Genomic DNA, 25,472 nt, shown 5'->3' on the forward strand with positions numbered 1-25,472 from the left:
TTGTCTTCATATTACCATGAGTGAAGGAAATTACTGGGGTTGAGGTTTCAAAGACAACTGTAGTGCTTTAGTCAGGAAGATATATCAGATGATAGCCAGGGAAAATGCATTATATAAATCCTCACGCTGAGTGAAATGTAATTCAGCTTTGACCAAAAGACATAAATAGCTCAGCCTTGATTATAAATTCATACTCAACCCATAGATGAGAATCTGAGAGGTTTCTTTACAACTTAGTGTCAGTGATGCTGAATAAGCTCTAGATAAAAATTTTCTGGCAGAAAAGCTTTGTCACACCAGGTGTTACCAGCATTTAGGACAGCTTAGCACAGCAACTACTTGCTGAGTGGATGAATGCAAAAAGAAATGTAAAAGACTTATAGCACTGGTGGCAGAGGTATTGAACACTGCCTGTTGCCCTGCCCTTACCTTCCTCCTTGCATGTGTCCATTACAGGAGAAAGAGACCAGAATTCTAATCTCTCAACTCTATCATAAACCCCTAAATATATGACCATCAGCAATTAATTTAATTTTTCTAGGCTTGGTTTTATCATCTGTAAAATGAAAGCCTTGGGTTAAATGACCTCTAAGGTAGGTCTGAATTGCTTATATGAATATATAGTAGTTGTTTTTAGAAAAGTAATACAGATACATGGAAATAAACACTCAAACACTGTAAAAGCATGTATGTAAAAATCTTCCCTGTGCCGCATTTCCAGGCCTTTTTCCTCAGAAGTCCTTTTGAACGAATTCTGCTTTATTATTCTAAATCATATGCTTATGCCTCTATTTCCTAATTTATTTACTCTAAATAATACCATTTATCTTTTTACTCTTCAAGACAAAGAATTTACTGCCTTCTCCTATATTTTAATTATAGGTATGAATATTTTAATGATTTATATCCATTTCCCTTGTTACTTTAATAGACTTAAAACACTGTGTTTTTTTTTCAAAGCACTATTTCTTTTTTTGTTTTGTTTTGTTTTTTGTTTTGTTTTGTTTTTTTGTGGTACGCGGGCCTCTCACTGTTGTGGCCTCTCCCATTGCGGAGCACAGGCTCGGGACATGCAGGCTCAGCGGCCATGGCTCATGGGCCTAGCCGCTCGGCGGCATGTGGGATCTTCCCAGACCGGGGCACGAACCCGCGTCCCCTGCATCGGCAGGCAGACTCTCAACCACTGCGCCACCAGGGAAGCCCAAGCACTATTTCTTAATCCATCAATTTCAAGTAGTATCCTGACTCCCCACTAAGTAAATTAGTGTTCCCTTTGCTTTCCTTCACTTCTCCTCCCCCTGAATTTCCTACCTCCTCTCATTTAATTACTTTTTTTTCCACCAAAATCATTACTTTTATATTGTCCAAAGTTATAATGTTTAAATTCTCTCTTGTAACTATGGTGGTCTTTAATGCTTTTTCTATAGGTTAATTCTGAAAACTCGAAGTCAATAAGGTATAATTATATGAATATTTCTTACTGCAAAACTAGGTAGTGTGCTTGGATATGCAGAGGAAAATGCAGTCCTATGTCACCAACCTGGGCCACTTGAAGAGGAATGCTCCAAGCATCAAAGTCACAGTGATTCTTTTATTACACTCCATATGTTGCTTGAAATCATTTGACATTGTAGCTTGCTTCACATCATGAATAGCTTTCATTTCTAAATACCCTCAAACTTGAAATCTAGCTTGGTAGTTCTCAAACTTGGCTGGAGTGTGGCCTGAGTATCTGGGTTTTTCAATTTTGGTTATTCCAATGAGTAGCCAAAGTCGAGGATCCTGACCACTAATATCAGTCGCGTCTGTGGAGTCAAAGGTAATGAAATATATTGAGCCCTTTGAAAGCAAAAGCAGAAAGTAAAACCTGATACAAACTGAAGGTTTGTAGAACATTTTATTTCTTTTTTGGTTGCAGCTGTCTCCTTCATAACCTACCACTGCTAGGACTGTTTAATAAGACACAATTCTCTGCACTCAGCTTATGAGGTGTTTCATTTGGTTATTTGGATGGAGAGCTGATACTGTTTTAAAGTTTATTCTTTTCTTAGATGGATACTGTGGGCCATGGGGAGCTGGAAGTGTTATAAGGAAATCACTGTGTGAAACGTCATCAGATCCTTGATATTCAGACTTAGGTTGCAATAACTGATTTTTTTCCTTGCGTCTAAGAATTTAACATGCATTGTGTTTCCAGTAGTTCCAACCTAATTTTGTCTAATTTCCAGGGGCAGTCGAAAGGTTGTTGTTTCCTTTCTGCCCTCCTACCAAGACACCTAGAAGCGCCAGAGTCTGGCTGGTCGGCCTCAGATTCTAGTAGGTATAGCAGGCTGTGAAGAGCGACTGGGTAGAAGCAGCACCAGAAGAGCCCGTGTGAACATACTGTCCTTTGGCTGCCTGGCAATTAGCCTAAAAAACAAGTGTGATAGAGGAGACCGAGTTAGAGCAACCCTCTACTTGACCCGCTTTGCTTCTCATTTGAAACCAGCTTCACCTTCATGTGAGTTTTCTCTGTACAGTGATCTTGCTAAATATTGCTGCTGATACCATTCCTTTCCTTCCATAATGTTACTTCCTTTTTTTTTATCCCAGTTTTCTGAGCATTTCTCAGGCAAGCCTGAGGTTTGTGTTGCTGAGAAGGTTTCTTTTTAGTACTAACAATATTGCAACAACAGTACTGGAGATTCAAGTTAAGAAACTTCTCACTCATATAGTGATAAGGAAATGAAAATTTCAGTCCCAATTTGGGAACCTTGTAATAGTTGAAATAGTCTGCTAGAAAACTGACCAGACATAAGGTCAAGCATCAAGCACATGCAGCTAAAGCTTTACTATAGCAAAAAAAAATTTTTTTAATACATTTTCCATTTTCTACCTATATTTGTCCATAAGAATATATAATTTTTATGTAGTTGTTATCATATCATTCGATACCCTGTGTAAATTCCAATTAAAGGTGAGTTAAGAACTATGAAACCTGTAATAATACTCAAATGCTACTTAGCAGTACCCCGTTTTCAAGTCACTGTTGCTATTGTCCGATCTCTCCAGGACTTATTTCTACATCTACAGTGATTTTCAAAGTTAGGTTTCATGGACTTAAGCACTTGTTAGAAATGGAAATTCTCTAGCTTGACCCCAGAGCTTCTGAATCAGAAACTCTGTCGCTGGGTCCAGCCACCTGTGTTTTAACACGCCCTTCAGGTGATTCGGATGCATGCTCAAGCTTGAGAACCGCAGCTCTAGAAGACAAACTCAGCATCCCTTCTTCTGTGTGGATGACCCTTCTGAGCCTTACTTTCATAATCCCTCCATCCTATTAGCTATATTACCTTCCCCCTCATCAGCCACACACCAGCACAGCCATATCCATCATCATCACAGATAAAGCACTACTGTAAAATCTCACACCTCTCTTATGCCTCTGAGATTATTTTTTTTAGCTTCTCTGTACCCTTCCTTTCTTTTAGTGCCTCATCATCAAACTTCTGGCTACACCTGATTCCTTGCCCAGTCTCCTCTGTCGTCAGCAAGCCGAATAAGGCTGTCACTCAAATTTTGGTACTGTTTCATCTCCCTGTTAAACTTGGATTCTTCAACCCTGCTCTTTCCTACTTAGGTTGATCTGAATCTTGCTACATGCATAAGAGAGCTATTAGGAACCTTCAACAACTAAGTTAATGTACCACAAACTCTCATTTCAGCTGCATCTTGCTTGATGCTTGGCCATAACCTCTGGTCAATTTCCTAGCAACTACTTCAACAGCTATTCCAAGTTCCCCACTGTAAAGACTGATATCTCCATACTCTTATCATTCTCAACAGATGCACTCACCTGTAATCAGTGATCAACCACTGCATCTCCCCACCTCTACAGACCTGATTCCAAACCCATTGTTTCTTCTTTCCTATCTCTCTCTCCTTTCTAAGACTTACTCTGCCACCCATATTTAATATTTAGTCTCATGCAGTGCTGTTTCCTCTAAGTCCTCGTCCTCTTCTAATCTTTAATCTCTCCTCTGGCTCCTTCTGCTTTACAGTTAAACATGACTATCTCTCCTATCTGGCTAAACTCTTAAGCTCCCTGAAGGCAGTGGCTGTGTCTGCTTTGTTCACTCCAGTGCTTGGCTCCTAGTAGGTATTCAAAAAGCAATCTTAGTAGCTAAATAAGACCCTTTTTTGTCCTCATTGTTCCTGGTAACCTTTCTGTGTCTTTTCCTGACAAGCGTCTTGAATGGGCACCTTTCCTTTATTGAACCTGTTTTGTTGAGGGTCACTGATATGCCCCTCAATGACAGCATCGGGCTTTTCTCTGCCTTAATTTTTAACCTCTTTGTAGCATATTGTTATTGACCCCTTGAAACTTCATTCTGTTTGTTCCCAGGATCCTTGGTTCATCTTAATATATTATTGCTGCTTGTCTTGGTGGCTTCTCCTCTTCATCTTCCCAAAATAAAACGTGCCCCAGGTTCATTCCTTGGCCCTCTCATCTTCCCTCTAAAGTGTCTCTATGGAAACTGTCCTTCAATCTACCATCATCAACTGTACTACCAGTGCAGATAATTCAAAACTCTCTGCAGCCTTAACCGTCCTACGCAGCTCTAATGCCACATTTGAAAATGCGTGGTAGACAACTCTCTGGAGATACCTTCATGGCCTAAGGAAAGCAATGCAAGCAGGCCCCAAGTATCCACTTGATCAAGTAGATAAGAGGTAGTAGCATCTTACCAGGGCCCGCTTCATAAAAGCCTCCTGGGTTGCCTTCTTGTTTGTAGCCTTGCCACCCCAGGCAGCCAATGCACTGGCCTGCAGGGCCCGTCCGTAAGAGAAACTTAGTTTCCAGGGCTTTGGTAGAGGGCAAAGGTTGATAGCATTGAGGTTGAGAGTAGCATCCTCTTCACTCATGCCACCAGACAAAAAGCAGATGCCTGGAAGGAGAGAAGCCATTCCACTCCACTAGTCCCAGTATGTACCCTGCTTGAAAAAGCAAGCAAGGAGCCTGAAAGAAATGTAATGTCTCAATCTTTTCTCCGATTGATTTGCACGGGACTAGGTTGGAGAAATTAGTTTGCCTTTGCTGAAGCTAGTTGGACTAAGGAGAGAAGGGCTTTAGTAAATAAGAGGGCAGTGAAATGTTGAGGAAATCAATGGATTGTGTGCATTTGGACAGCCTCAGGATAGGTGGTATCATGGAGTTCAAGGGGGAAGTGCTGGCTGCATGTGAGATATCAGAGGTCTGTTTCATGGCTAGAAGCAGACTACTCCTGGACAAATGCAAATGCTTATGGCACTCCTTCAAAGAATAAGGACTAAGACCTCAAGTTAGAGAAGAAAGAAAACCTTACCAGGAACAGCTGCAGGAACAGTACGATAGAGAGCTGTGACAGTGGCCATTGCCACCTGCTCTGGAGTATACTTCTTGGTGGAGGCATGTCCAGCAGTCACCATGTTGGGCTTCAACAAGGTGCCCTCCAAGTAAACATGATGGTCATTCAAGGCCTTGTAGACAGCAGCCAGGACCTGAAGGACGAGAGGCCCAAATAGGTGAAACCTAGAGCCAGCCGTAGAGTTACCTGACTTTGACACTTCTACACGGCAGGGATGCAGGATGAAGGAATTCCCATACGTTACTTAGCCAAAGCTTCCCCACCAGCCCCTAGGCTCAGTCAGGGTAATGCCTGCAAACCATAGCCATTGAGCACAGCCAAGTTGGCCTGTCCCTGCTGCCCCTCCCCTAGCTGCTCACCGCATGGACTACCAGCATGGCTCTGCTTCCTAGAGGCCCTTCATTGCTTCCTTCCCATTACTCCCTTTGGTCAGTCAAACCTGCCTTAATTTAGTTAGTTGGGGACATGTAAACTGGCCTCCATTCTCCATCCCCACAGAAGCTGAGTGATCATAAAAATATATATTTTAGGGACAGAAGTGCTTTCAGATCTCATTTCAGTCCACCTCATTTTGCAAGTAGAGAAACTGAGGACTCTCTTACTTTCTTACAGATACATTGTGGCTAATTTAGAAAGTCACATGTGAAAAAAATTACTTTCTAATTATACTGTCTCATGGGAGCCTCCGTTTATTTTAAAGTTTCTTAGTTTAAACACAATGGAACTGAGGTCCAAAAAGATAATATGACTTGCCTCAGGTCCCAGAGCTGGGAACATGGATGCTCAAACCCTAATCTTGGTAATGCAGACCCTGTGCTTTTTCATAAGGAGTGTACCATGTGCCCAAAAAAGTACAAGGTTTGATAATACCTCTTTACCTTCTCAATGCTACACAGTGATTCTAACTGTAGGATACCTCATATGTAACAGCTGATATATGTTAAGTAACAACTGTTGAAAACAGATTTTTCAACTGGCATTGGAACCTTTATATTTAAGACTTACCTTCTCAGTAACATACTGGCAGTGTTCCATGTCATGGTCTCCATCAGCAATTACCTCTGGTTCCACAATGGGTACTAGCCCATTCTAAAAAGGAAAAAGGAGTGGACAGAATGAAGCTCTGTTCACTAAGATCCTTTCTTTAAGAAGATATTTAACAGTTGTAATTGGTACAAGGTTGAAGCTCTTTTGGAGGTATACCATATAGGTGACTTAAAGGCAATGAAATTTAATGGGATGTCTAGTAAGCATTCGTGGCTTAGCCAAAAAAGAACAGTGAGGGGAAAAAAGTTTTCCCAGAAATGGGGTAAAATAAATTCAATTTATTTTCTTAATTTCTATATCTTATTCTAGAGACTAATCTAGCTAAATCAGAACCTAGCTGTCACCCTTTTAGGGCCATCAAGCTTAAATCACCAATAAAGATGCCTCTTGTATGAGTTAACTAAGGAATTCAAGCAGAGTTTACAATTCTGACTGGGAAGCTCCAGGTACCCAGAACTCAGGAAACCTCAGCATAACACCTGCACAAGCAAATCAGACTTAACCTGGATCCCAGAGACACTTCAACATATGTTGGAAACTTTAGCATCAAGCTACTATCCTCCAAGAAATTATCTGAATTGAGATCAGATCAAAGCTGTCACCCTTGAGTTGGGGACTTAAGAGGATAATGTCCTTGGACACGGTGGAGCATAGACAAGCAAATGCCCTGCCCTCAAGAGCCTATGCTTTTAAGACTGAGCTTACCGTGCTTTGGTAGAGGGATACACTTGATGGCATTTGCCTTTTGGACTCATAGTTGACTTGTGGAACCAAATCTTACCCTACTACACCTAGTAAAAGCAGTGAAAAATGCCATCAGGATATACTGGTGAGAGAAAAGGAGGGGGATCATGTGTGGTTACAGTAAAATTAGAAAGACGGGCTTTGAAGAAAGCTTTCGCTTCCTGTATTTTAGCCCAAGGGGAAGGAAAAGCACCTGCTGACAGATGCTGGCATAGCGGGCCAGGGTGTTGGCATTTTCCTGGATAGCAAGGTGGGATGGACACTGGTTGTCAATCTTCAGCACAGCACGCCACTTCCCAAAGTCAGCACCATCTTTCTTATACTGAGCACAGCGTTGAGAAAGGCCATCAAGCCCTGCAAGTCACGAGAGAGAAAGGCTTCTTTGCACCCCTGACCCCTGAGGCTGCACCCTTGGCTTAGCTTTCAGTCATACAGCTTGAGGACCCAAAACATCCAGGCAAAGAAACATTACATCCAGCAAAGAAATAAACATCCCAGTACTGAGCCAAAAGACCTGGGTTAATAAATATGGTTTTGATATATACTACATATTGGATAAGAAGAATAAAGGGAACTGATATTTATTTAGTACTTACTTTGCTCCAAGGCATGATTCTAGGCATTTTGCACACCTTATCTCATTTAATAATCATAACAAACCTAATAGTTGTTATACTGTTATGACCTAATAGTCATATTATACAATCTTCACAGTTGTATATTCATTTTACAGATTTGGAAACAGAGGCTCTAAGACGTAAAGTAACTTCACCCAGTTTGACAGAGCTGGGATTCAAATTCTGCTTAGCTAATCCAATGCTACGGTTTATACTTGTCTACGTGGGCAGTGACGTACCTTGCAAAATTATCTAAGCAGTAAGTGATGGAAGCAGCATTCAAACACAAGTGTGTCTGATTCCACAGCTTGGACTCTTTCCTCTCTACTGCTGCTAGATTTTTCTAAAATAATATTCCCAAGTATAAAATATCTTCTCTGTGCAAGACACTGTGATAAGCACTCTATGTGCATTGTCTAATTTAATCCCCACAACTATTCTGCAAAGTAGATACTGTTATCCCATTTTAACTGAGACTCAGAACATTTAAGTGACTAGCCTGAGGGCACACAGTTACTAAATAGAGGAGCTGGGGCTGAAGAACAGGTGTGTGTCTCTAAAACCAGTGTGATAATTCATATTTTGTTTTCCCTCAATCACTTCTTTGCTTCCTTCATTTCTGGCATATACTAGCATGATTCATATCAGTGGGCAATGTCCTTACCTTGAATGGTGGTTTCCTTGTTTGTTCCTGCAAGAGGAGCACCTCCTTGGTCTAACTGTGAATATAAATAATTAACAAGTAATTAGCAGGTGTCAGGTATCCCAGTAAAACACAAGCAGAGCCCCTGGTCCTACATACTAGTTCTCATCTTTCACAAACCAAGAAGTTGAATTAGGAAGGTACTGTATGTTAGGTATTGAGGGGACACAACTCAGTCCATAGCAGAAGGGAAGTTACCTGGAAAGAAAAATTTAAGACTGTCAACCCTAAGAGGAGGGAAAGTATAGAAAGCACAGGGCTGGAGCTTGGAAAGTAAGAAGTAATCTCATAGTACCTGGGATGCAGAGGTGCCATATAAGAGCCACTTCCTTTAAATTATTCATTCATTTATTCAAGAGACATTTATTGAGCACTGCACAGGCCAAGCCCTATGCTATTACAGGAAATAAGAATAAGGATGCAGCCTCTACTCTCAGCATAACAGAGGCTAAGGTCATGAGCCCAAGAGGCAGACAGTCTGGGCCTGAACTGGGTCCAATCTTGCCTTGCTGTGGACAAGTTATAATTACTTGTAATTCTGTTTTCTAACCTCATCTCTAAAATAGGGATAGTAACTGAGTTTACCTCCAGAGGTTGTGAGGAGGAGTAAATGAGTGCTTGGAGTTGTAAGCACTTGACAAATACTAATGATCACCCTTGAGAACTTCACGTAGTTTGGGAAGACCCAGTTACAGTAGAACAGTAAGAGTTTTAAAAGTAACAGCTATCATGAACTAAATAATAAGGGTGTGACAGGAACTGTTTTACAAACTCACTTCATCCTTGTAAGAACCTGATGAGGAAGGTACTATTATTCCCATTTTAGAAATGAAAAAATTGAGACACAAAGAGATTAAGTACCTTGTAGAAAAATGGTTGAAGGAAGAGGGTACTGGAAAGGTCTAGAAGAGGATCTGGTTCTCAGTGGGAAGGTGATGATGGAAAGGAGTGAGAAGAGCAATGAGATGATGAGAGTGGTCCTCGTGTTGGCCCTGACCCAGCCACTGTGTTGGGAGTGTGCCTGTGGTGAGGCGGGAGCGAGATGTATTCACCTTGATTCCCACCACGATCCCTTTTTCCTTGAGGATGTCTCTGAACAGCTTTCCCTGGCTGTCCTTCTGGTAGAGGGTCTCATGGAAAAGGATCACACCCCCGATGCTCTGGCTGATGGAATCATCCACGGTGAAGAGCATTTCGCGGAACTGCCGGCGGTTCTCTTCAGTGTTCTCCACCTTGATCCTCTGCAGGCGGCTCCCCATGGTGCCTATGTGGGCGAGTAAAGGCAGCATAAGGAGCAAGCCAGGGCTGCCCTGCCGCCCTCCTCCAGGCCAGCTAGTGACCCTCACCAGGACGGACAGCAACACTCTCTTTTTTATTCAGATCATCAGAGCTCCTGCCTTGTTTTTTGTCTCCCCAGGGAAAGACTGTTGTTGCTGTCAGGATGCTGATGAGGAAGTGCATGGGCTGGTCGTGTCAGGGTCAGGGTGGAAGTCACCACAGGGTCCAAGTGGGGCTGCACGGCCCTCAGGCCTCTCTGCTCCAGCCCTGATCTGACTGGATATACAGACAGTGGAAGGAGGGGTAGGGCAGGCTCTTGACTTCTCTGGCTTCTATAATTTTACAGTGGGCCATGCAGGCCTACCGCAGCTCTCCCTTGTGTCATCCTGAGCTGCTCTCAGTCACAAGCTCTGCCCTTTTCCTGATGTGGACATTTCCCTGCTCTCACTGCCCTTCCTTGGCTGACTTTACACTGACTTCTCATTAGCAGCAGAGGTCTCATCCTGCTTACTGAGTTCCTGGCCTTGCTACAGCTTGGATTCAAATGATCCCTGGCAAGGGGGTCTTAAAATGGAGGGCTTGAGCCTGTTTGCTTGGTCTTCAGAAATCTGCCTTCTGGAATGACAAGACTCAAAAGGTCTATGCTTAGCTGAGTCTTCCGCTGCCACTCCTGGGTATATAAACCTTTACTTCCTCTGAGAGGAAAGGGAATATGATGATCAAGTTGCGTTTGCTAAGTGTAGAATCAAGAGCATGGTTGTTGTGTGATGTTTCTTGCACTCACCTACAGACTCATCTGCAGCTAGGATCCCCTTCCCACTGGCAACAATGCACTGGGCAATTTCTGAGAGCTCCTTCTTCTGTTCTGAAGTGAGGGCTGGAAACTGGCAGGCCATGGTGACAGGTCTAGAAAAGAGTGCAGGAGAGTTAGTTGTGAACAGAACTGTGGGTCGCTCAAATGGACTCATGACCAAGACAATAGGTGTGCAGAAAAGCTCCATAGGCCCCTCTGACATTTCTGGCGCATTTCCACAACTGGCTAAACAAATGAGGTCTGTTCTGTTTTGGTTTTTTTCCCCCTTAAGCCTAAGTAGTTGCGATTAGCCATAATGGATGAAGGTGGGATGACAAATTTCATGGTGATCCTGAAAAGAATGCCTTTCAGGAAACTTTTGGAATCACTGATCCTGAGACCGAACCAGCTAATGAGTATCCACTTAAATCTGACAAATACAGGGCATGGCAGTAATTGACTATCTCTTTATTCTATGGATTCCTGGTACCATCAGGGGTTGGATGGCTTGAGGCCAGGACAGTGAGGCTTTCAGCCTCCGCGGCCATTCCTCACTTTGCTCTATTAGCCTGTAGTCCCCACCAGAGTATTCTCTAGGCAGCAAGCTTGAGAGGAGAAACCACTATTTGCCCTTGAATTTAACCTCCCTTCAGCTTTGAGACATAGAGGGTGGGGTGTGTCTCCTTTTTCTTATAGTCAACCACCTATGAGACCGTTTGGGGCAGATGCAGAGGATTTTCCCTAAGCATCTCTGGGCTGGAGATTCCCATTAGCTCTAAGGATGCTGACGTCATATGTTGATTCCTGCTCCAGTAATTCGCAGCTTCACTGCTTTAGCAAGGAGAGACTGGCTCAAAGATCCCCTACCCAAGCAAGCTCTTAGCAGTGGTCATCTGAAGGGGATCATTGCTCCTGTTCGGCTGCCACTTTGGGCTAGTCTTGAAAATGCAAGCTCAGAGAACTCTTATCTTGGATGTAGAAAGAATGGTTTTGCATAGGTTGGATTATCAAAGAAAAAAATGGTAGTAAAGGTTATCTTGAGCAATGTCCTATCCAACCCTGTGGCCTTCTTCTTTCCCCAGTCTCCTCTCCCCTCATACACTCATACACAGGGTAGATGCCCTGTGTCTGCTTTCTACTTTCTGGAAGCCAAGGGACACCTCAGTTCTCTTTCGATCCATTTGACAATGAGGTAACCAGGACAGGTATTATCTTCATTAATTAATGAACAAGCTAAGACTCCAAGAAGTTAACGGACTTGTCCAAGGTCCCAGCTAGGATGAGGCAGAGTCCCCCACCCAGTTCTCCTTCTCATGGCAAACTGATTTCTTCACATTTTCTGTATTCCTTCAAGGCAGGCTCTCAGAACTCTGTCCCTTGATATGACATGTCAATGGCTACTGAACTAATTCCTGAGACGGTATAACTAATGGCGCTCTTACTGTGGCTACTCTCACTTCAATACTTAACGCCAAGGAATGGAACCACGATGCTGTCATTGGGGTACCAGGACAGGCTAGTGGGCAATGATTTCTAAAAAAGATGGTTTTCCAAGGCCCTTCACATCCCAGCCAACTGAAGATAGTATCTCTTCTGTTTATATATTAATTCCTAAATTGTAGTCAGGGACTGTTAGCTTTGGACCTGACTACCAGATCTTCATGGCAGATAAAAGCCAAACTGAGGTTGGTAACCTTCAGGCCAAAGTACAAATTTTCTCTCTCAGTTTAGATATTTGCGCGAAGGAATTGACAACTGCCAAAAAAATAACGATGTTTCCTTAGTGAAACAAAAGGAAAACATAGCCCAATAATAGCAAGTGATCATTGATTGCCAAGCACTCTGCTAATCGCTTTACATACACTATAAAATTTATTCCTCACAACAATCTCAAAAGGTAGTCAGACTTCCCCCTTCCCCCACCCTCTGCCACATAATAGATAAGTAAAGAATATAAGACCGTTTAATTATTTGTCCAAGGACAAATAGCTAATAAGGCACAAAGCTGGGATAAAGGGCAGTATTAATACTCCCTCTTTCAAGTAAAGAGTGAGACTGGTGAAAGGAACTGGCCTTTGGATGACTCTAATGTCCTTGATGACACCCCCAGAGTACCGAAAATCCTTGGGCTGCGGATCATTTTCCCCATGTCACATTACCAATTCATAAATATCTGACACGTTCACATAGAAGTAGATCAGGCAGACCCAGGCTCAAGGACCAGCTCTGCCTCCTCTTCACTGGGACCATGGGCAAGGTGGTAACTTCCCTGAGTCTTAGCTTACTATGGATCAAATGGCTATAATATCTGTTCTGGTTGTCTCACTGACAAATGGATCACATGTAACCTGTGAGCACCCTGCTCACTGTAGTTGCTCAGAATATATTTGTTGAATTGCATGATGAACATGAAGATGCTTTATAATGCATTATGAAAATGTCAGGTAGCAGTATTTCTCTCTTTTTGAATTTAAAAAAGTAATTGCCTAAGGGACTTCCATATTTCTGTTTACTACGAAGCTATTTTCTCCAGTCTGAGTGTGCTGACTCAACCAGAAAAGAAAAACAGAGAAAAGGTCAAATTGAACCAATACTGTTTATGAGAAGTTAAACTTCTACAGAGGGATTAAAGTTCTTTACCACATCAGCACAAATGTTGCTTTCCTGTTAATCATAAAACAGGGTCACAGGCCACTGTTCACCACTGGAAGAGAGGAGGCCAGCTGGAAGTGGGCAATGATAGAGAATGATTTCTGTGCCCCTAAGCCTCTGCTTGCTGAGGTCTCAAGCCAACTTTTTAAAAAGTGTGACAGGAAGTTGTTCACGTTATATGATTAAGTAAAAAAATAGGGCTTCCCGGGTGGCGCAGTGGTTGAGACTCCGCCTGCCGATGCAGGGGACACGGGTTCGTGCCGCGGTCCGGGAAGATCCCACGTGCCGCGGAGCGGCTGGGCCCGTGAGCCATGGCCGCTGAGCCTGCGCGTCCGGAGCCTGTGCTCCGCAACGGGAGAGGCCTCAGCAGTGAGAGGCCCGCGTACCGCAAAATAAATAAAGAAAGAAAGAAAGAAAGAAAGTTTCAGAAAAGTATGCAATACATAATATCACCCTTTTTTAAATTAAAAAAATGGTATACACACATACTGTTCATGGGTCTACAGAAGCAGATAATAACCACACTGAGGTTACTCCTGGGGAATGAAACAGGGTGGGGTGACACACAGTTCACTTTATGGATTTTTTGTAATGTTTGATTTCTCAGTGAGTAAGTTTATATATTACATTATTTACTCTACATAACATATTAACAGGTAATATCGATATATATGCAAATCTGGGAGAAGGCTGTGAATACAAACATATATGAATAGAGGGCAACCACAGAAAAACAGAGCTACAAGTGATCTCAGAGATATCTGTATCAACACTGCTAACGTTAGAGATGAAGAAATTGAGGCCCAGGAAGAATACATCTGATGCCCCATCTAAGTTGTGATGTTTCAGGACTGTAAATCACATGCTACTGGCTTATGACTTGGAATTCTTTTCCCAATCCTTCTTTAGAAGAATAACAGATGAACTCCTATAGTATAATTCTTTCTGCCTTCTTTGAAGAGGTTCTGGGAAAATATAATAATTTGTAAAATACCAATATTTAACTCCCAGAGAAATATAAGGGAGTAGAAAATCCATTTGCTTCTCCATGTACAAGGCAGATAGATTTTCAAGAAGACATGAAGGGCTTATTCACTGAAAGCCCATGATTTTCAGGCACTGCATGCAGCACTTTTTTATAGACAGATGCAGGAAGATCCCCACAGCTCCGTTAAATATCTGATGCCACAGTGGTAAGTACAGTGAGATGCTCTAGAACAGCCTGATCCTTGGAGCCTTTGAACACACGTGGAGCAGCTCAGAAAGAGACCTGAGTATTGCTCTTTCCTCTAAACTGGCACCTAGGCCAAAGTAACTCCTAGGTTTACAGCAACTACACTGCATTCCCTGCCCCAGCACCTCAGGTCTAGTCTGGGCCTGGGTTGTCTGCATTTGAGCCTTGGCTAAAGTGATGGTGGCAGCAGCGCTGGAGTCCCTGCTGGATCCACATTAGCTAACGGAACCCTAGGTAACTATGTAAAGATAAGTTTATTTTAAAAGGCAACATATCCTCACCTATTCTTCAGATAGTAGAACAAATGTACCAAAATACATCAGCAGCTTTTGATTCCAAATATCTGAAGCTGTAGGATCTTCAGAGAAGGAAATGTTATAGAAAGTATCAAACAAGGGGAAAGGTTTGACAATTCATAATCAAAGGACGACTATACTCTGTGATGCCTGTTCCATTTTCTCGTTTGAGCAGTGGGTGAAGACGAAGGCCAAACAGGCCAAGAGTTCATTTCTGTGACAAAGAAACTTCAGTGCTAGTACTAGTAGATGTGGGAAGAGAATGAAGAAAATGACATAAGGCGATAGATATGTAAAGAAATCATCAGAATAAGCAGTTGTTATGGAGAGAGTAGAAATGAACAGGAATCTCAAACACTGAGTAGAACCCAACCAAACAGGAGTATTCAAGATGTTTTTCCTTCGCCAAAGCCTCAGAAGAGCCCTCCTACAGGTTAACGCTGGTACCAGGCATCAATCCTGAGCATTTGCCACCACTCAGAGCCAGGGGAGGTAGGGAGAAAAACAATCATTTCAGCAGATCACCACGTTTTCAGCCACCATCACATTTTTCCTGAAAACAAAAGCAAACAAACTTTCCCCTCGCCAGGCTTAGCGCTATCATTAACCTCTGACTCCCTGGTGCAGTCCTGAGAGACAAAGGAAGTTCTTTTACTTACAGTTCGAGACAGGAGAGTCCTCTTAGATCTATCAGAAGCTGTGGATGAGGCAGCAGCTGCCAAATAGGATGAATCTTCAGGAACACACAGTTTTTATAGACTTCTCACCCAAGGGTTTTTTTTTTGTTTGTTTTTCATTTTTCGTTTTAACTTTTACCCTCCCCTTCCCACCTTGGGCGGGTAGGGAGGTGTTTAACCAATAACTCGGATTGGCTCATAAACAGCCAATCCTTCTAATCATGCTCACACATGCTCTGTACTCACAGAATGTTAGAGCTATAAGGGACATCTGGAGACCTTGTAGTTCTCAATCCAGACTCTTCATTTTACAGGTGAGGAAACAGAGACACAGAGGATTAGGATCAGTAAGGCAGTGTGTGGATGACTGGGCTCTGGAGTCCACCAAGGAAAACTGGGAAGCACATTAGCTTAGCTCCAGCACTTACTACACACATTACTTTGGTCAAGTTTTTTTCACTTCTCTGAGCCTGAGTTTCCTCCTCTGTAGAGTAGGATCTGAATTTCACAAGAGCATTAAGTGAATTTATAAAGTACCTGCATATAGGAGGCATTCAAAGATCCTTCCCAGTTCCCCCAAACCAAGCTGGGCTCCCTGACGTTTTTAATGTCAGAACACAGTATCTTTTACTCTATTCTCATTCTCTCTCAACCTGTACATTTTTGTCTTTAAAGTGGTAAAAACTAGAATAAAACTTAAAAGTGACTGATGCAAGCCATCAGCTCCCCTAGTTATAGCACTGTCTAGGTACAAGTTCATTCTACAGGGTTTTCTCTCTGAGCATTAAACCAAAATCTAATTCAAGAAAAGGCGAATAAAAATAGTGTATGCTTCCTGAGGCAAATAATGAAAGAGGCAAATAAAAGTAATGGAGGAATCTAAGAATAATGGAATGACCATGATCACAGGAAAGTATACTTCTCAGGAACACATTCCTTTGGAATAACTCATAAAATAGGAAAAAAGACCCTAAAAAACCAAAGTGCTCTATGGTATAGAGTGTAACACTATAATGAGTGAAATATCAATGAAATGAAGGAAAAAGAAGCAGGGAGCTGGGTTGTCTAAATAGAGTTTAAGCTCAGACAGCTTCTAAAAGTGGAGAGTGTTAGACATTGAATGTGATTATTGAAGGAAACTGAAATGTTTGGAGCACAAAACTGAGGCTCATTTGTCTGGGGAAGTTTGGCCAAGGCCTGTCCTAAGGGTAACTGAGCGTTAGACCAGCTGAAGTTCCCGTCAGCTGTCTTGACTCCACCTGCCTCCCCAAGGCACCCTTTTTGGTTTCCCCATCTCCACCTGGTGCTTGATTCATCAGACCAAGATGACTGATCTGAGGACATGTGAGATCTCATCAAATTTGATTTTTGTCAAAGGAGAAAGGAGGAATAAGAGGAGGATGCTGATGAAAGAATGGAGACTGGGGTTAGTGATCATTGTTGGGAGCCAGGGCTGGGGTGGTCAGAACCGTAACTGAAACATTTTACCTGCTGAGAAATGTACGGTAGAAATAATTTTCCTTAGGCTACTAGTACTAATTATTCTTGTTACAACAATGACAACAATAATAATAGCTCTTTTTTGAAGTTCTATGATGCACTTGGTTCTTTTTATATATGATCTCTAATCTCAGCACCTCTCTGAGGAAAGGTTTATTAGCCCCACTTTCTGGATAAGGAAACTCTGGTTCAGAGAGGTTAAGTAACTCGCCTAGGGCTTCCCTGGTGGTGCAGCAGTTGAGAATCTGCCTGCCAATGCAGGGGACACGGGTTCGTGCCCCGGTCCGGGAAGATCCCACATGCTGCGGAGCGGCTGGGCCCGTGAGCCATGGCCGCTGAGCCTGCGCGTCCGGAGCCTGCGCTCCTCAACGGGAGAGGCCACAACAGTGAGAGGCCCGCGTACCACAAAAAAAAAACAAAAAACAAAAAACCAACAGTAACTTGCCTAGAGTCACAGGACAGGTAGAGAGAGTGCCTGTCTCACTGCAAGTCAGTGGTCTAAAGCAGAGCTGCTTACGTTTTGGTGACCTCAGACTGCAGAGATTAGTTCTTTCCCTCTCCACCTCCCAGCAGTTTATAACCTTGGACGTTAAAACTATATTAATCAGGGAAGAAAGACTTGCATTGGCAGACCTAGAGGGCCCTGATCTGCTGAGCATCGTTGCACGTGAACAGCAGACTGGCCAGGCATGTCCGAGGACATAAGTACACCTGTCCCTGAGTGGTGCCGCCTGCTGCTGCTCCCATGGCATCAGCATTTGGCCACTTCCAGGGTCTGATGTGCAGCTGAAACTCAAAGTTCAGTAAAGCAAGGATAAGGCTTAATGGACCTTAGAGAAACAGCAACTCCTGAGCAACACAGACTGCTTGCAGTCTTTTAAGTCTCTTAACTCAGTAATATGTTCAAAATTGATATATCATGATATGTGGACTTGGAGGCTGTGAAACATTGTGGAATCCCCCAACCTCTTTAGTCCTCAGTTTCACCACCTGTAAAATGGGCTAGTAATGCCTCCATCAGAAACTGATTAAGAAGATGAATGAAACAACATAGGACTAGGGATTTAGTACAGTTATTTCATTAAATAACTGGATCTGAACGTATAATTCTGATTTAGAGGCCTCTGAATGCAGACTTCTCATAGGCAATAATAAGATGTTATCATTCAGGATCACTACTTTCAAAACCTCCAACAACTGCCTCATTTATTCTCCAGTGTCTGCCCCACTCTAGATACTTCCAATGTGAATATGATTTTTACATGAGTTAAATGTACTCATGAACAGTATGAGGTCTGAGTCCACAAACTTGTACATGCAAATAAATCTCATGTTTCATAGAGTTATACTCACCGTAGTATTAGTAACATTATAGAGAAAGAACTTTCATAAAAACGGGCTACATCTACACAATGCAAGGAAGAACCATGGATGGATCAACAGGACATTTAAAAACATCTTTTCTAATTTGTGGGACAGACATTTTCTTACTGTATTGCAACCTGCTTTGGTGGCTGGGATGGTTTCAGGACCCTGAAACCAGCAGTCACTATTTGGGTCACAGAGATAGGGCTAGTTGTTATCTCAGCATATTTCACAAAATTGTTATTGAGGTTCTGTGTGTATGGCAGTTTGTTAGCTACAGGGACCTTTTGTGGAGAATACAAGATGAATAAGACTGGCCTGTTCTCAAGAACTTATAAGAGATGGGAGTCTCGAGAGGGTTGAGGTCAGAATCAAATTAAACCAAACCAAGTAAGAGAACGTACATGAAAGTATCAAGAGACAGTTGTGGCAGTGGTTGTTAATGCAGTGTTCATGGAAGACTCTATGAAATACATGACTGAAAAGTCTAGATAGTAGGGATTTTTACAAGTCTAGGTCATGTTCCATATCAACTGATTCAGCCCATCAGACTGTAGAACCTATGTCGGTCTCCCCAGCATCTGGCACCATGCCTAAAGCACAGTAGTCACACAATCAATTTTTGTGAATAAATGAATCAATAAATATATGAATGCTTTCTCATCAATCTCAGAAAAGTCTGGAGTAACTGTTTTATAATTCTAATCCCTGAGAACTTTGAAATAATTAAGAGGTAGAATATGACCATTACTTTTTTCTAAAACTATACTAGGTTCTGAAAGCTCTTCTATCACTGTTTATTTGGAATTTCACAGGCATCCAGGCTGCTGCTCCCCTGAAATGGTACACATGAACCACGACCCCCTCTTCCCTTCTAAAAAAAAATTGTGGTAAAATACACATCATATAAAATGTACCACCTTAACCATTTTTAAGTGTTCAGTATTGTTCATTACATTCACAATGTTGTGCAACCAATCTCCAGAACCCTTTCCATCTTGCAAAACTAACACCTTATATCCATTAGACAACAACTCTCCACTTCCCCCTCTACCAGCCCCTGGAGACTATCTTTCTACCTTCTCTCTCTGAATTTGACCTCTCTACGTATCTCATATAAGTGGAATGATACAGGTTTGTATTTCTGTGACTGGCTTATTCACTTAGCATAATACCCTCAAGTTTCATCCACTTTTTACCACATGTCAGATTTTCCTTCTTTTTAAAGGCTGCATAGTATTCCAGTGTGTGTGTATACATATCATATATGTATATTACATGTATAGAATATAGAGATATAGATATAGATATCACATTCTGCTTATCTCTTCATTGGTCTGTGGACACTTGGGCTGCTTCCACCTTTTGGCTATTGTGAATAATGCTGCTATAAACACGGGTGTACACTTATCTCTTCAACACTGTGTTTTCAATTCTTTTATGGTCCCTTTATTAATTTAGCAGCTTGACTGAAGGAGAAGTCACATACTATATAATACACCTATTTAAAGTATACAATCCAATGATATTTGGTATATTCACAGAGTATTAAATGTCAGTTTGTAAGAGAAATACAGTAGGTTTTTTAAAAGCTCAGAATCTGAGGGTGTAAATTTAAAGCATCAGAATGAAGCCCAGGGGCAAGAGCCATTTGGGTGCAGCAGATATGGGGATGGAAGAGTCAGAGATCACCTTGCATTGCCTCATGATGATTTTTTTCTATATCACTGTGAAGTCTGAACTCCGTGTATTCTAGGAAGACTAGAGTGCCTGTGTATGCTTATGTATCTCAGGTAAGTAAATTTAAAGTTATCCAAACTCTAGGGTTTAGAATACCACCCTTTTGAGACTAGAGAGAAAACTGAACCTTGAAATGTGATAAAGAACTTGAGGTTTTCCTTGCCTGAGGAAATGTGTATGTGCGGTTACGATGCTGCACAGGCAGAGTGAATTGGAAAGAATGGGCTGGAGAATTTCAGAATTGCTGAGTGAGCAGTACTTATCTGACAGGAAAGAGTTACACTGTCGTCAGCTGTGCCCACCACTGTCATTTTCCCCTAGTCCCTCACGGTGGGTTGTTTACTGCTTTGTCAGTGTTTTCTCTTGGTCTTTTGCTCAATCATCTCAAAGTCCATTTTTTCTCTCACTATCTAATCAAGACTGTTAGTTACTTATGTCATTTATGACCTTCAGCATAACATTTCTTTCACTCTTCCTTATCTCTCTGGTGAAACTGCCTGGTGGTCTAGTTGTACCCCTGACTAGCCATGGGACTGAAGGAAATTGCCTTCTCCCAGTCTCCCTTTCCTGATGTGTAAAGTGGACCTAGTGATACCATTCCTGTCTAACTCTACCACGTTGTTGCTCTGATTGAACAATATCATATAAATGATTGCTATACAAGTACAAAGTGTAATAAACCATGTTACTTCATGGAAGCAGACATTACACTGCTCTGCAGCATGTACGTGTACACACACACACACACACACACACACACGTTGGAGAGTCAGAAAACAAGGTTCTGGCCTTACCTCTACCCTGAATAGCTGGGTGACATGGCCCAAGGAAGGGCACTGCCGTTTGTTGAGCACTTCCTTCTTACAGGGCCTTTTCTAGGCACTTCAGGAAGAAAACTTCATTTAATCCCCACTACATCCATCACCAGGGTAGGTACCGTTTTGGAGAGGAGGGAGTTGATCCTATCTCTGGCTGAAGAGATATTTCACCATTAGTAAGCAGCAGGGCAGGGACTGAAATACAGATCTGTGACTCTAAAGCCAGCCTGGGACCTTGAACTCATCATCTGCATAGTGAAGGCAGGGGTCCCTTCTAGCTGCAATATTCTGTGGTCTTTCCCCCCGAAACTGCATGTTTTTTACATATACAGTTGTCCCAAAACAATGGAAATGGTTTTAAACAACAATATAAGAAACTTATATTAGACCATAAAAAGTTTTCTTTGGGGAAGTACTGTTGAAATGGGTTATTTATTGACTAGAATTACTCAAAATACTGGTGTGTATGAAAGAAACTGGTTGGTTCTAACTCCTTGTCTCTTATTCCCCTGTTCTTTGGGTTTGTTTTATCACCCCTCAGCACTCTTTAGGAATGAAGAGTGCCAGGCTGACCAGATCCAGAATTACACCTTCCTAGAAAGCTGGACTAAAGGCCCAGACACTGAGGGGCAGGCAGCCAACCAGTATATGCAGACGGCAGGCCAGTCAATTGCTTAGTGACCACCTCAGTGTCACCTACCCTTTCACAAAAGGAGGAACAGGGTCACTCAGCCTCCCAGGTACTTAATCCAGTCACCTACAAGTTCAACCTTCTGCCTTTCTGAAGGTCCAGCCATAAATTTTTTTGGCGAGTCAATACAATTTAGTCGTTAAGGGTTTGGCCTTTGAAGTCAGCTAGAACTTGCTCACAATTCCAGCTCGGAGCTTCCTGGCTGTGTTACTTTGGGCAAGTTCTCTAACTTTGTTGAGCCTCAGTTTCCTCAGCAGGAAAAGGATAATAATAAAACTTAACATTTTGTTGGAGGATTAGATTGAATAATGAACAAAAAGAGTTAAGTATAATGCCTGACAAAAATAAAGTACTGGATAAATAGCAGCTATTGCCTACATCATCATCATTCTTTTCTCCTCTCCACATTCTCCAAATTCCCTTCTCTCTTTCTGTTACCAAAGAGGAGTTGTTCCAAAATTTTTGCTTCCACAGCACCCAACCTCATCATCTCCTGTGCCTTCATCCTGGATACTTCCATCTCACTCCTACTCTCAAAAGCTTTCTCCATTTAATATGCAGAAAAATTAAGCTGGATGCTGAGTGCATCTCAAAAGTTGCATAGCTATACCCAAGAAGATGTACCCTCCCCCTTAGAGGGTGGTGGAGCACTGTGGATCAGGAACAGCGTTTTTCACCCAGTATGTGAACCAGAGAAAAATATGACTTACCCACCGAAAGAGATGAAGAGAGGTTGAAACAGGTTTGAGGACACTGAAGAAAATGGCAACATTATTTGTGGAAAGCATAAAGGGGAATGAAGGAGACGAGATGAATAAAGAGAGAAGGCCATGCATCCAGGCTTCCGGAGTTAGAAGCAGATTGAGTGGCAGGAAGGGTCCCCTTGCCAGGCAGGCAGACAAGCTGACGTCATTAGCACCCCCGTGCCATACCATTCACGATGCATGACTGGCCTGTCCCACGGCCACTGAATGCCTGTCCTCTGTGGCACAGCTGACTCCTAGGCATGCTAGGTCCTGCTGGGCTGCCAGATGGAGGTGTAAATGATAGGCTGGAACAAATTATCTCTGTGGCGGAGAGCCTAGAGAGGTCCTCATCCAATCACTGGCACCCCAGCAGAGGAGGCTGCATGCCGAATGGTCGTGACCAGACAGCAGGTGCCCTGGCTTCCCTGTAGTGGGGGATAAGGGGAGCATTCACCCTTTTTTAATCTGCTTCCTGCCCGAGGCCTACCCTCTTCTGCCTCTCATTTTGTCGGCCCCCTCTGGCCATTTGCCAAGTGAGAACAGAGATCTTTAATACCAGGGAGGAATGTAAAAACTGTTACTTAAAAAACTGGGAAGAGAAAAGGCAGTCACTTATTAAAAATAATTATATTCTAGAATGCAACGGTCAGAGAAAACAAGAGTTACCTCTTGCTAGAGCTCTTGCACACATGTGTGCAGGTAAACTTGCCAGTCATTTTCTTCCATGTCTTCTCTCCCCCACCCAAAAAGGCACTGTCTCTAGGGTCTTTTCCCTCATAACTTCTCCCACATCCATCCCAGACCTATGAGGTTAGCAGCCTATAGCGGTTCTGCAAAACTGAAGGTCCCTTTTGGGTACAGTAGGAAAGAGTAAGCAAGACTCCAAATAGGTATATATAACTGAGATCTTAGCTATGCTCTCCTTGCCTTTTTATTTCTTTATTATTATTTTTTTTTTTTTGCGGTACGCAGGCCTCTCACTGTTGTGGCCTCTCCCGTTGCGGAGCACAGGCTCCGGACGCGCAGGCTCGGCGGCCATGGCTCACGGGCCTAGGCGGCCCGTGGCATGTGGGATCTTCCCGGACCGGGGCACGAACCCGTGTCCCCTGCATCAGCAGGCGGATTCTCAACCACTGTGCCACCAGGGAAGCCCTCCTTGCCTTTTTAGATCCACATACAGTTGGCTCAAACCTCCATTCTATAACCCCCAGAAAGCCCAATGCCTTCCCCCAATTTGAGGGAATTTCCCAAGGGGGCTCTGGGAAATTAAGAAGGTCACGCTGGCTCAGAGCTTCTCCTTTCACTAACAGTTCAGTCAAGCATACGGGTCATCCCTCCAGCCCCAGTGCACCAGCCCTGTCCAAGCCTTGGTGACCTAGACGGGGAGCTCCACTCCTTCATTAGACTTCCATAAAAAGGCAAAAACAGACAAAAAGTTCACTTGCACAAAGCCCGTCGGTAGTGTTAAAAGATAAACTGAGGAAGATTAAAAATTTAATAATTTATCTGAGCAATGCCAGCTGGTTAGAAGCACCCTGCAGAAGGGAGCTGGGGGAAAACTTTTATAGAGAAAGTGTGGAAGCCAAGTAAGGAACTTATTGACTGCTTAAAGCCTAGTTGGCTGTTTGTGACTGGTTGTCCTTAGGTTTCGATTTCCTAACCTTGAGGCACTTACAGGTTTAGATTCTGGCTTGCTTACACACGTGCCACGGTATTAGAGCCAGCTCTGTCTCATGGCCTCCTTGCTTAACTCATTTAACAGCAGACATACCTAAAGGTTTGCAGAGAGGAAGGGGAATTACACGGCGGCCATAGGACAATTTAAATTGAGCATGAGTCACCCCTAATCCCAAGAGTCCTCTGAAACTCCCACCAGAGGTCAGATGCCGCAGTTTCCATTCCTCTCCTCCCCCATTGCTCCCCCTCATTTCTTCCCTCACAGATCGCCCCTTGGAAGTCTGAACTGTTCTTACTCTACCAGTTGAAGCAGTACCCCCGCCCCCCCAGCTCACCTCGACTCCTTCGTATCTCCAAACAAATCCACTTGCCCGGCTATCGACAGGGCCTTCTCCTCTGCTGGTGACGCACGCTCCGAAACCCCGAGACTTCCCCTACCGTGTTCCCCCTTCCTTAAAAGGCGCTTTTGATGTTACGTCACAATTTTGGTTTCTCATTTCAGGATACTCCAAGGTTGTGTAGCGCGGGCCACGAGAGCGGCAAGCGTCTTTCCAGCGAGTTCAAACGAATGTAGTCTCTCTGAGGGAAAAGCAGAAACGCACGCACTCACCGGAGGTGGGTTTGTGGCAAGTTTCCTGCTCTGACGCAGAACTTCCGGTGCGTGTTGTTGGCGCGGAACCAAGGTGGGCGCCGGGCTGCAAGGAGGGGCAATCTTTCCGTGGGCCTGTTTCCCCCCCGCCACCGCCCTTCTTCTTTGTGACTGAGAGTGAAACAGAACCAGAAAACACCAGAGGAGAATTAACAAAGGACAAGTATTCCTTTATACCAGATGATGTAACTTCATTTTCTTGAGCTAAGCATGACCAGGACAGATGGTGGCCCTGTTAGCTAATCCTGCCAGGAAGAAAGGCAAGGGAAGAAATGGACAATTCTGAACCTTAGGTGATTTTTTTAATAGACTTTCACCTCCTTTAAACTGGGTTGTAAAAATCCAGCGCACACAGGAGTGACCTTCCTCCATGTTTGCCTGTGAAAGCCAGGCATAGCATTGTTTTAATTTAGGTATGTATCAAGGAGATTTTTCTCTTGGCCAAGGAGGGAGTCTAGCCAAGGTTAGAACTATGTGGCCATTAACGTACAGACTGCACGTTTTTTGGCATTTCAGGCACCCATTTAACATGAATAAAACAATTTTTGTATTGGCTTCCACACCTGTGGTTCTCTGCTGAGGAAAGGCTGGTCTCCTATTTAGGCTCATCCTGACAGATTCCTCAGCTTTCACCAGGACCAGTGCCAGAGGCCAGGAGGGGCTGAGCTTCACATTCAAGAAAGACCTCAGATTCCATTTAGATGTTATTGCCAAATGAGTTAGACACACAGTTATTTCTTTGTGTACGTGTTCAAAACATTAATTTACTAAATGTGTGCATTCAAATTATACAACAGATTTGGTAACTCTGGCTTTGCCATTTCTTCATTTTCAATATATTTACTGGAAGTTTAAAAT

At 43.1% G+C, this 25,472-nt stretch overlaps 1 protein-coding gene across 12 annotated transcripts; it reads right to left on the reverse strand.

Moving 5' to 3' along the window:
- Window positions 1-1,878: 1,878 nt before the first annotated feature.
- On the reverse strand, window positions 1,879-24,544 carry ALDOB (aldolase, fructose-bisphosphate B). 12 transcript variants are annotated; one of them, XM_059072860.2, is made up of 12 exons: window positions 24,301-24,379; window positions 23,964-24,059; window positions 22,253-22,295; window positions 20,828-21,005; window positions 10,561-10,682; window positions 9,551-9,762; window positions 8,460-8,514; window positions 7,372-7,532; window positions 6,393-6,476; window positions 5,346-5,520; window positions 4,729-4,928; window positions 1,879-2,409 (listed from the first exon to the last, which is right to left on the reverse strand). In XM_059072860.2, the coding sequence occupies exons 5-12, from the start codon at window positions 10,670-10,672 to the stop codon at window positions 2,314-2,316; spliced, it is 1,095 nt and encodes a 364-aa protein (XP_058928843.1). In that variant the 5' UTR covers window positions 10,673-10,682; window positions 20,828-21,005; window positions 22,253-22,295; window positions 23,964-24,059; window positions 24,301-24,379; the 3' UTR covers window positions 1,879-2,313. The 12 variants fall into 12 exon arrangements, with proteins under 12 accessions (XP_058928843.1, XP_066897188.1, XP_058928841.1 ...); XM_067041087.1 differs by lacking the exon at window positions 22,253-22,295 and having other exon boundaries at window positions 24,301-24,387; XM_059072858.2 differs by lacking the exon at window positions 23,964-24,059.
- Window positions 24,545-25,472: the final 928 nt, after the last annotated feature.

The sequence above is a fragment of the Kogia breviceps genome, chromosome 8 (genome assembly GCF_026419965.1).
Source record: "Kogia breviceps isolate mKogBre1 chromosome 8, mKogBre1 haplotype 1, whole genome shotgun sequence".
Taxonomy (NCBI): Eukaryota; Metazoa; Chordata; class Mammalia; order Artiodactyla; family Physeteridae; genus Kogia; species Kogia breviceps.

Bases quoted from the DNA above. Each gene is read 5' to 3' on its own strand.
- ALDOB (XM_067041089.1), bottom strand. From the start codon at position 10,672: ATGGCCTGCCAGTTTCCAGCCCTCACTTCAGAACAGAAGAAGGAGCTC. The intron at 9,763-10,560 runs GTGAGTGCAAGA...TCGCCCACATAG, and splicing joins AGCTGCAGATGAGTCTGTAG to GCACCATGGGGAGCCGCCTG. The intron at 8,515-9,550 runs GTGAATACATCT...TTATATTCACAG, and splicing joins GGATCGTGGTGGGAATCAAG to TTAGACCAAGGAGGTGCTCC.